Source organism: Anthonomus grandis, chromosome 19 (assembly GCF_022605725.1).
Source record: "Anthonomus grandis grandis chromosome 19, icAntGran1.3, whole genome shotgun sequence".
NCBI lineage: Eukaryota > Metazoa > Arthropoda > Insecta > Coleoptera > Curculionidae > Anthonomus > Anthonomus grandis.
The window spans coordinates 6,839,454-6,851,391 of NC_065564.1; the positions used below are offsets into that span (position 1 = coordinate 6,839,454).

Genomic DNA, 11,938 nt, shown 5'->3' on the forward strand with positions numbered 1-11,938 from the left:
TTTTCCTAAGTTTTACTGACTAATAATCTTACTACTAAAGCTTTGTCAATAACTCTGTTTGGGACAATAAAGCTATTTTAAGAATTTTGAATATGAATTCGAATGAACTTCTATTTCAGGCCCCAATGACTTCTCAGCCCCAACCGATGCCGCCCCCAAACCAGCCGCCCAACTCGATGCAGGGCGGCTACCGACCTCCGATGCCGCCCAACGGGCGCGCGCCCGCCCCCCGTGGTCCCCAAAGTGGGGCGGCACGCATGCCCGGCGGCCCTCGGGGCCCTAACGTCGTAAACCAGAGGGCGCCCGGGGTGCGGGCGCGCGCGCCCATGATGCGCCCGCGTGGGCCGGGCGGCCCTCAGGGGATACGCGGCGGCCAAGTGAGGCCGCGTATGGGCGGCCCGCCCCAGAGCGTGAGGGGCGTCGGGGCGTCGGCCGTAAAGAGGCACCCGGGACCCGGGCTGCAGGGCGGCGGCGGGAACAACGCGAACGCGGTCAAGAGGAAGAGGGTGGACGTGCTGACGCCCTCCGATAAGGACGACGACGACTGTCAGGTGATCTGTATGCAGCCGAAGAACACCGGGCTGCCGCAGATCGAGAGTGTCCAGGTGAGTTTTTGGGGGCCTACTGGTGGTCGGATTTGCTCGATTCTTGTCTTAAATGGTGCCCAGGAGATCTCTTTATGCTCCTGAAAAAATTCAGGGAAATCGATGGGCTACTTGATTTGCTATGAATTTTTTTAAGCATATTTAGTATCCAGAAAGTGCTAATTTTTGGGTCATTTGGGTTATCTTGTGCTATAGTTCCAGTCCCATTGTTAGGATTCGCCTAATTTTCGTCTTAAATGGTGCCCTGGAACTTTCTTTAAATTCATGAAAAAAATCCGGGAAATCCATCTATTACTTGATTTCTTATGAATTTTTTTCCATATTCAGTATCCTGATGTTAGTAACTTTTGAGCATTTAAGAATCAAGATTTTTGCTTCTCTGACTTATAACTCAGCTTTTAATGTTCGGATTCAGTTGATTTTTATCTTAAATGATGCCCCGAAGTAGTGTTTATGATCCAGAAAAAAATCCTGGAAATCCATGTACCAGAAGATTTTTTATTAAAATTTTTGCGAGTATTGTCCAATTTATTGATAAGACTCTCCTCGCTTTTCTTGCCTATAACTCGGTCTCTATCATCGGGATTTGCTTGATTTTTGTATTAAATGATGCTCCGGAGTATTGTTTAGGTTTCTGGAAAAAATTCGAGAAATCCATGAGGTGCTTGATTTTTTATGATTTTTTGTTCATGTTTAGTATCTTGATGATTGGATGAATTTTTGGGTACTTCCGGCTATCTCGTGCCATAGCTCGATCTATTCTTTGGATTCCCTTCATTCATATTTTAACTGGTGTCCAGAAGCTTTCTTTAGGTTTCTGGAAAAATTTAGGCAAATCCAAGCAATAGAAGATTTTTTATTGATTTCTGTAAGTACTGGTAAGACTTCTCGCTTCTTTGGCCCGTAATTCAGCTTCTAATGTTGGGATTTGCTTGATTTTGATCTTAAACGGTTCCCAGGAGTTCTCTTTAAGTTCGTGGAAAAAATCAGAGAACTGCGTGTACTACTTGATTTTCTATGAATTTTTTCCATATTCAGTGGTTACTGATGGTGCTAATTTTGGGTACTTCTACGACCCTAGCTCCGGTTCTATTGCTCCGATTCGGTTCTTTTTTCTTTTAAAAAGTACCAGTAATTGTTCTTTTGGTTAATAGAGAAAATCAGGGAAATCCAGCCACTTGAATATTTTTTATTGATGATTTAGTGAGTCATATCCAGTTTCATTGTAAGACTCTTCTTGCTTCTCTTACCTATAACTCGGCTTCATGTGCTGAGATTTGCTTTATTTTTCCTTTAAAAGATACTTGGATTCTTTTCTAACAATCTATTAAAGGAACTAACAAAATCCGTGCAAAAATAGAATTTTTATTAATATTTTTGAAGAATTGGGTTTTTTTGCATAATACATAATTTGAGGTAACTTTGGTCATAACTCGGTTTCTATTGCCCCGATTGACTTAATTTTTGTTTTAAAAGATACTCGGAGTCATTTTTAATGTTTTAGTGAAGAAATAAAGAAAATCCATTAAGTAGAATTTTTTTGTTGCAATTTTTGAAAATAGGTTTTTGTCTTTTCTTCCAATTTCAGTAGGTTTCGGGTAATTTGGCTTATAACTTTGCTTCTATTGTTCCGATTTGCTTCATTTTTATCTTAAAAGATACTTGGATTCTTTCCTAACATTCTATTAAAGGAATTAACAAAATCCGTGCAAAAGGAGAATTTTTATTAATATTTTTGAAGAATTGGGTTTTTTTGCATAATACATAATTTCAGGTAACTTTGGTCATAACTCGGTTTCTATTGCCCCGATTGACTTAATTTTTGTTTTAAAAGATACTCGGAGTCATTTTTAATGTTTTAGTAAAGAAATAAAGAAAATCCATTCAGTAGAATTTTTTTGTTGCAATTTTTGAAAATCGGTTTTTGTCTTTTCTTCTAATTTGAAAAGGTTTCGGGTAATTTGGCTTATAACTTTGCTTCTATTGTTCCGATTGGCTTCATTTTTATCTTAAAAGAATCTTGGATTCCTTCCTAACATTCTATTGAAGGAATTAACAAAATCCATGCAAAGGGAGAATTTTTATTAATATTTTTGAAGAAGTGGGTTTTTTTGCATAATACATAATTTCAGGTAACTTTGGTCATAACTCGGTTTTTATTGGTCCGATTGACTTAATTTTTGTTTTAAAAGATGCTCAGAGTCATTTTTAATGTTTTAATAAAAAAATGAAGAAAATCCTTGCAGTAGAATGTTATTTATTGCAATTTTTGAAAATCGGGTTTTGTCTTTTCTTCTAATTTGAAAGGGTTTCGGGTAATTTGGCTTATAACTTTGCTTCTATTGTTCCGATTTGCTTCATTTTTCTTTTAAAAGAATCTTGGATTCCTTCCTAACATTCTATTGAAGGAATTAAGAAAATCCATGAAAAGGGAGAATTTTTATTAAGATTTTTGAAGAAGTGGGTTTTTTTGCATAATACATAATTTCAGGTAACTTTGGTCATAACTCGGTTTTTATTGGTCCGATTGACTTAATTTTTGTTTTAAAAGATACTTGGAGTCATTTTTAATGTTTTAGCAAAGAAATAAACAAAATCCATTCAGTAGAATTTTTTTTATTGACATTTTTGAAAATCAGTTTTTGTCTTTTCTTCTAATTTGGGTAGGTTTTGGGTAATTTGGTTTATAACTTTGCTTCTACTGCTCCGATTTGCTTCATTTTTCTTTTAAAAGAATCTTGGATTCCTTCCTAACATTCTATTGAAGGAATTAACAAAATCCATGCAAAGGGAGAATTTTTATTAAGATTTTTGAAGAATGGGGTATTCTTGCATAATACATAATTTCAGGTAACTTTGGTCATAACTCGGTTTCTATTGGTCCGATTGACTTAATTTTTGTTTTAAAAGATGCTCTGGGTCATTTTTAACGTTTTAATAAAAAAATGAAGAAAATCCTTGCAGTAGAATGTTACTTATTGAAATTTTTGAAAATCAGTTTTTGTCTTTTTTTCTAATTTGAGGAATTTTCGGGTAATTCTGTTCATAACTTTGTTTCTACTGCTCCGATTTGCTTCATTTTTCTTTTAAAAGAAACTTGGATTCTTTCCTAACAGTCTGTTGAAGGAATTAAGAAAATCTATGCAAAAGGAGAATTTTTATTAATAGTTTTGAAGAATTGAGTTTTCTTGCATAATACATAATTTCAGGTAACTTTGGTCATAACTCGGTTTCTATTGGTCCGATTGACTTAATTTTTATTTTAAAAGATGCTCAGAGTCATTTTTAATGTTTTAATAAAAAAATGAAGAAAATCCTTGCAGTAGAATGTTATTTATTGCAATTTTTGAAAATCAGTTTTTGTCTTTTCTTCTAATTTGGGTAGGTTTCGGGTAATTTGGCTAATAACTTTGCTTCTACTGCTTCGATTTGATTCATTTTTCCTTTAAAAGATACTTGGATTCTTACCTAATATTCTGTTAAAGGAATTAAGAAAATCCATGCAAAAGGAGAATTTTTATTAATATTTTTGAAGAAGTGGGTATTCTTGTATAATACATAATATCAGGTAACTTTGGTCATAACTTGGTTTCTATTGCTTCGATTTATATAATTTGTGTTTAAAACATACTCGGTGTATTTTTTAACGCTTTAGCAAAGAAATGAAGAAAATCCATGCAAAAGGATAATTTTATATTAATATTTTTGAAAATGTGGGTTTTCTTACATAATACATAGTTTCAGGTAATTTGGGTCATACCTCGCTTTGTATTGCTGCGATTGACTTAATTTTTGTTTTAAAAGATACTTGGAGTCATTTTTAATGTTTTAGCAAAGAAATAAACAAAATCCATTCAGTAGAATTTTTTTTATTGACATTTTTGAAAATCAGTTTTTGTCTTTTCTTCTAATTTGAGGAGGTTTTGGGTAATTTGGTTTATAACTTTGCTTCTACTGCTCCGATTTGCTTCATTTTTATTTTAAAAGATACTTGGATTCTTTCCTAACATTCTGTTAAAGGGATAAAAAAAATCCATGAAAAATTAAAATTTTTATTAAGATTTTTGAAAAATTGGGTTTTCTTGTATAATACTTAATTTGAGGTAACTTTGGTCTTAACTCGGTTTCTATTGGTTCGATTGACTTAATTTTTGTTTTAAAAGATGCTCTGGGTCATTTTTAATGTTTTAATAAAGAAATGAAGAAAATCCTTGCAGTAGAATTTTTTTTATTGCAATTTTTGAAAATCGGTTTTTGTCTTTACTTCTAATTTGAGGAATTTTCGGGTAATTCGGCTCATAACTTTGTTTCTACTGTTCCGATTTGCTTCATTTTTTTTTAAAGATACTTGGATTCTTTCCTAACATTCTGTTGAAGGAATTAAGAAAATCCATGCAAAAGGAGAATTTTTATTAAGATTTTTGAAGAATGGGGTATTCTTGCATAATACATAATTTCAGGTAACTTTGGTCATAACTCGGTTTCTATTGCTCCGATTGACTTAATTTTTGTTTTAAAAGATACTCGGAGTATTTTATCGGTTTTAGCAAAGAAATGAAGAAAATCCATGCAGTAGAACTTTTTTTATTGAAATTTTTGAAAATTGGTTTTTGTCTTTTCTTCCAATTTGTGTAGGTTTCGGGTAATTCTGCACATAACTTTGTTTTTACTGCTCCGATTTGATTCATTTTTCTTTTAAAAGAATCTTGGATTCCTTCCTAACATTCTATTGAAGGAATTAAACAAAATCCATGCAAAAGGAGTATTTTTATTAATATTTTTAAAGAATTGGGTTTTCTTGTATAATACTTAATTTGAGGTAACTTTGGTCATAACTCGGTTTCTATTGGTCCGATTTACTTAATTTTTGTTTTAAAAGATACTCGGATGTATTTTTAACGTTTTAGCAAATAAATGAAGAAAATCCTTGCAGTAGAATTATTTTTATTGCAATTTTTGAAAATAGGTTTTTGTCTTTTCTTTTAATTTCAGTAGGTTTCGGGTAATTTGGCTTATAACTTTGTTTCTATTATTCCGATTTACTTCATTATTCTTTTAAAAGGTACTTGGATTCTTTCGTAACATTCTGTTGAAGGAATTAAGAAAATCCATGCAAAAGGAGAATTTTTATTAATATTTTTGAAGAATTGGGTTTTTTTTGCATAATACATAATATCAGGTAACTTTGGTCATAACTCGGTTTCTATTGCTTCGATTTACTTAATTTTTGTTTTAAAAGATACTCTGGGTCATTTTTAACGTTTTAACAAAGAAATAAACAAAATCCATTTAGTAGAATTTTTTTGTTGCAATTTTTGAAAATCAGTTTTTGTCTTTTCTTCTAATTTGAGGAATTTTCGGATAATTCTGTTCATAACTTTGTTTCTACTGCTCCGATTTGCTTCATTTTTCCTTTAAAACTTGCCCGAGACTCTTCCTTGTGTTTTACTGTAAAAACCAAGAAAATCCACGCAAAAGAAAATTTTTTATTCACATTTTTCTCGTTTCGCTTTAAGGGCGCCGAATCGGTGGAGAACAGCATCATGAAACTCTCCGACTCGATCACGCTGACGTCGGTGCGACCGCAACCGAAACCGACGCCGGTCGCCCCCCAAAAATCGGAAACGGCCAAAGCGGTCGCGAACGTGTTGGCCAGCAGGGGAATCACCGTGACGTCATCGGGCAAACCGAAGGAGCCGCCCTCTGCGAAACAGGGCTCTGCCTTACCGGCCGGCCTGAACCTGAACGGCTCGATCAGTATCGTGGCGAAAAAGGTCAGTGTTGCGTTTCGCCACCGGATGGCGCTCACCGTAATCTCGCTTTCCCGTTTCAGGCGGCAGGTGACGCTTTGCCCACGGTGGATCTGACGGACGAGGTGTCCGCGCCTGCGCCCAGTTCACCCAATAAGGTGCGCGCGGGGTTGCCGTATCGGTGCGACTTGTGTCCGGCCACTTACCCCAACGCCTTGGGCTTGAACAAGCATCGGCAGACTTACCATAAGACCAACAGTGGGATGTGCGAGCTGGGGGTTCCCCTGGTCAATCTGAAAACGGTAATTTCATTAACGTACCCTTAATATAACTTTAATAATTTTTGTGGTTGTTTCAGCCCGGCATAATGCAAAAACTCTCCCAAGTGGGCATCAACAACTACATCCCGCTACAAGCGGCAACGCCGGACGGCACCTACGCCATCCCGCTGATCAACACGAAGCAGCCCGGCAACGTCGCCGCCCTGGGCGCCACCCAGATGTTGAGTCTGGGGCCGGTGCGCCCCATTCCGCGCCCGCCCGTCAACAACAGTCCCACGAAAAAGTTGTAAATTTAATGGTGGTGGGGGGCAGCTACGTTCATTCTGTGAATGACTGAATTTTTTTCAATTGCGTCAATATTATTGTTTAGGCGGTGGGGAGGGGGTTACAAGACGGCCAGTGGTTGCATTTGACATGCTTGAAAGCGCCATCTCGGAACAGGTCTTCCAACTATGTGACCTCACTACTGGGAAATAAACTTGACAGGCGGCCATTTTGTTTTGCGTTGTCATTATTCCGGACTACTTGACTCGTTTCGCTATCCAAGATGGCCGTTTTGACAGTTCAAGGGTGCACTTCACGTCGAAGTTAAAATCTAGTGTGCCCCGAAGGAGTGAATTTAGGTCCAAAAAATGGGCGTGGTCGGTACTAAATAAAAAAGTGTGTATTTTAACCACGCCCCCGGTACTTTCAGGTTATGTTAATGTTGCTTTATTCTGTAAACCCCCTTGAGAGTTCCAAGTTCCTTTTTACGTATTTTTTTTTTTGTTAATTTTCCTTAACAAAATGTACAGAGACTGAGTTTAGGTTTAAGTTCGTGCAATCTCGAGTTAATTTTTTTTTACCCTAAATACTTTATTTTCTGTATAAATTTGCCGCCGCGTGGGGGCGCCAGCGGCGTAGGGCACGTTTTGTGATATACCTTTTTTTGTACATAATATATTAAGTAAAAGGTTGTATTAAGACGATTTTGGCTTTTTGTTTCGGTACAGTAAAAATCACGTCAAATAACTTTTATTTAATAAAATTGATATTTGAATTACGCGCCAAAATTTGCTCTACTGTGCACGACCGATCATGTCATTGGTTGCTACGTAGCAAAGGCCAGTGTTGACGTATGTCATACACTTGTCATTTATTTTTGTGTTAAAAGATATTGTTACTTTTAAGTTATTGACCGAAAAGATATTACCATATTCTTAAGCTTTTAAATAAAATCTAATTTTGCGCCCATTTATTTAGTTGCTACGTAGCAAAGGCCCTTTCCAACTTCGTATAATTGAACGTGACACCTGTCAATGCTGTCACACCATATGTTGTTTGTATTGACCTTTGAATAAAGAAAACAATGTTTGTTTGTTTTCTTTATTTAAAGATATTGACTATTGTTTATTTTATTTACTAAAACTTATTACTGCGTCAAAGGGTCTTATGTAAGCGAAATAAATATCATGTCAATGTAAAGCAGAAGGTTCTTAAAAAGTAAGGTAACTAACTCCCCCGATGTAGTTAAATACTTAACTACATAGTTAAATACTCCACCTTGGAGGGACAGTGTTGACGTATGTCATACACTTGTCATTTATTTTTGTGTTAAAAGATATTGTTACTTTTAAGTTATTGACCGAAAAGATATTACCATATTCTTAAGCTTTTAAATAAAATCTAATTTTGCGCCCATTTATTTAGTTGCTACGTAGCAAAGGCCCTTTCCAACTTCGTATAATTGAACGTGACACCTGTCAATGCTGTCACACCATATGTTGTTTGTATTGACCTTTGAATAAAGAAAACAATGTTTGTTTGTTTTCTTTATTTAAAGATATTGACTATTGTTTATTTTATTTACTAAAACTTATTACTGCGTCAAAGGGTCTTATGTAAGCGAAATAAATATCATGTCAATGTAAAGCAGAAGGTTCTTAAAAAGTAAGGTAACTAACTCCCCCGATGTAGTTAAATACTTAACTACATAGTTAAATACTCCACCTTGGAGGGACTATTCCAATTAGTGAGGCCCGAGATGAATGTATAGAGAATTACTGATTTATGTGAAAGCATAAGGAAGAAAAGGATGTTTCACCCCAGGTGCTTTTGAAGCGTGGTACTGAACAAGTGATTTCAAACCTTTCGAGGTACTTAAGGTCTCCTGAGGACATTTTCTTGAGGATTTTAAGATGGTTTAAAGGAAGACACTAAAGGTAGTTTTATGGAAAATTACCTCTATTCATTAAGAGCTTTTTGCCCAAAACTGATAAACAACTTCTAAACCCTTCAGCACACCTAAAAATACCAATAATTGTAGCTTGATACACCTGACATGAGCCCACACTTTACTAGAGTTGAGGAGCTTTTGGAGGGCTGCGTAATGTGGCTACACGCTTTATGTGAAGTTGGGCAAGAAATCTGGTGATCCACCTTCGTGTTGGCAATAAACCTTTGACAATACCTTATTCTTACTTCTGGAACTCCTGTTTTCTGAGCTAAATTGCAGATTTAAAATGTGCTGGACTGTTAGGGTGATTCCCTAGGTTATATTTAAAGTTTGAACATGAGAAGATTACCATTACGCCATTGATTAATTCCTGGAAAGGCAAATGTGCTGCAAGGGAGGAATCTTTACACTATAATAACTTATACTTAAATAAATAAATAATAATTTTAATCTAATAAATCACATTATGCCCCAGATGTGAGATGTAAACAACCAATCTGAGTGACAGGTGTCACGTATATTTATAGAAAGTGGAGGTTGGCCTTTGCTACATTGCACCCAAGCCCAATGATTATATCGGAAAAATTTAAATTTCATTAAAAATTACAAATGTAAGCTGCAGATTATAATAAATTGTTCCAAATATTTTTCGTAATAGTTAAACATAATAAAACTTTATATTAGACCTTAAAAATGGCCATAAACTTTTAAGCTTTGGTTTTTACAACGTAGCAATCGAAAGAATTTTTTACATGACGTTTAGACCTTCTTGGCCTTTGCTACCTAGCAACCAAAAACATTATCGTCTCCTTGAATTTGCGTTAATGGAATACAGTCTGCTGTGTGTCTCTGTGAAAGGCAACGATGGTTGTCTGATGCACGTCGTCAGTCTGCTGTGTGTCTCTGTGCGTAAACAGACGATGGTTGTCTGATGCACGTCGTCAGTCTGCTGTGTGTCTCTGCGCTAAGAGACGATGGTTGTCTGATGCACGTCGTCAGTCTGCTGTGTGTCTCTGTGCTAAGAGACGATGGTTGTCTGATGCACGTCGTCAGTCTGCTGTGTGTCTCTGTGAGTAAACAGACGATGGTTGTCTGATGCACGTCGTCAGTCTGCTGTGTGTCTCTGCGCTAAGAGACGATGGTTGTCTGATGCACGTCGTCAGTCTGCTGTGTGTCTCTGTGCGTAAACATACGATGGTTGTCTGATGCACGTCGTCAGTCTGCTGTGTGTCTCTGTGCTAAGAGACGATGGTTGTCTGATGCACGTCGTCAGTCTGCTGTGTGTCTCTGTGCGTAAACAGACGATGGTTGTCTGATGCACGTCGTCAGTCTGCTGTGTGTCTCTGTGCGTAAACAGACGATGGTTGTCTGATGCACGTCGTCAGTCTGCTGTGTGTCTCTGTGCGTAAACAGACGATGGTTGTCTGATGCACGTCGTCAGTCTGCTGTGTGTCTCTGCGCTAAGAGACGATGGTTGTCTGATGCACGTCGTCAGTCTGCTGTGTGTCTCTGCGCTAAGAGACGATGGTTGTCTGATGCACGTCGTCAGTCTGCTGTGTGTCTCTGTGCGTAAACAGACGATGGTTGTCTGATGCACGTCGTCAGTCTGCTGTGTGTCTCTGCGCTAAGAGACGATGGTTGTCTGATGCACGTCGTCAGTCTGCTGTGTGTCTCTGCGCTAAGAGACGATGGTTGTCTGATGCACGTCGTCAGTCTGCTGTGTGTCTCTGTGCGTAAACAGACGATGGTTGTCTGATGCACGTCGTCAGTCTGCTGTGTGTCTCTGCGCTAAGAGACGATGGTTGTCTGATGCACGTCGTCAGTCTGCTGTGTGTCTCTGCGCTAAGAGACGATGGTTGTCTGATGCACGTCGTCAGTCTGCTGTGTGTCTCTGTGCGTAAACAGACGATGGTTGTCTGATGCACGTCGTCAGTCTGCTGTGTGTCTCTGCGCTAAGAGACGATGGTTGTCTGATGCACGTCGTCAGTCTGCTGTGTGTCTCTGCGCTAAGAGACGATGGTTGTCTGATGCACGTCGTCAGTCTGCTGTGTGTCTCTGTGCGTAAACAGACGATGGTTGTCTGATGCACGTCGTCAGTCTGCTGTGTGTCTCTGTGAGTAAACAGACGATGGTTGTCTGATGCACGTCGTCAGTCTGCTGTGTGTCTCTGCGCTAAGAGACGATGGTTGTCTGATGCACGTCGTCAGTCTGCTGTGTGTCTCTGTGCGTAAACATACGATGGTTGTCTGATGCACGTCGTCAGTCTGCTGTGTGTCTCTGTGCTAAGAGACGATGGTTGTCTGATGCACGTCGTCAGTCTGCTGTGTGTCTCTGTGCGTAAACAGACGATGGTTGTCTGATGCACGTCGTCAGTCTGCTGTGTGTCTCTGTGCGTAAACAGACGATGGTTGTCTGATGCACGTCGTCAGTCTGCTGTGTGTCTCTGTGCTAAGAGACGATGGTTGTCTGATGCACGTCGTCAGTCTGCTGTGTGTCTCTGTGCGTAAACAGACGATGGTTGTCTGATGCACGTCGTCAGTCTGCTGTGTGTCTCTGCGCTAAGAGACGATGGTTGTCTGATGCACGTCGTCAGTCTGCTGTGTGTCTCTGTGCGTAAACAGACGATGGTTGTCTGATGCACGTCGTCAGTCTGCTGTGTGTCTCTGTGCGTAAACAGACGATGGTTGTCTGATGCACGTCGTCAGTCTGCTGTGTGTCTCTGTGCGTAAACAGACGATGGTTGTCTGATGCACGTCGTCAGTCTGCTGTGTGTCTCTGTGCGTAAACAGACGATGGTTGTCTGATGCACGTCGTCAGTCTGCTGTGTGTCTCTGCGCTAAGAGACGATGGTTGTCTGATGCACGTCGTCAGTCTGCTGTGTGTCTCTGTGCGTAAACATACGATGGTTGTCTGATGCACGTCGTCAGTCTGCTGTGTGTCTCTGTGCTAAGAGACGATGGTTGTCTGATGCACGTCGTCAGTCTGCTGTGTGTCTCTGTGCGTAAACAGACGATGGTTGTCTGATGCACGTCGTCAGTCTGCTGTGTGTCTCTGTGCGTAAACAGACGATGGTTGTCTGATGCACGT

The 11,938-nt window shown here is 38.7% G+C and overlaps 1 protein-coding gene across 7 annotated transcripts in view; it reads left to right on the forward strand.

The window, feature by feature from the left end:
- LOC126747130 (uncharacterized) overlaps nt 1-7,604 on the forward strand; it is a 44,543-nt gene extending 36,939 nt beyond the window's left edge. For 6 of the 7 annotated variants that reach the window (XM_050455619.1, XM_050455618.1, XM_050455622.1 and 3 more), the window contains 4 exons: nt 120-605; nt 6,122-6,379; nt 6,439-6,657; nt 6,714-7,604. In XM_050455619.1, coding sequence (XP_050311576.1) covers nt 120-605; nt 6,122-6,379; nt 6,439-6,657; nt 6,714-6,926 — 1,176 coding nt within the window. In that variant the 3' untranslated portion in view covers nt 6,927-7,604. The remainder of the gene's footprint in view (nt 1-119; nt 606-6,121; nt 6,380-6,438; nt 6,658-6,713) is intronic. The other variant, XM_050455620.1, reaches the window with a different exon arrangement.
- Nucleotides 7,605-11,938: the final 4,334 nt, after the last annotated feature.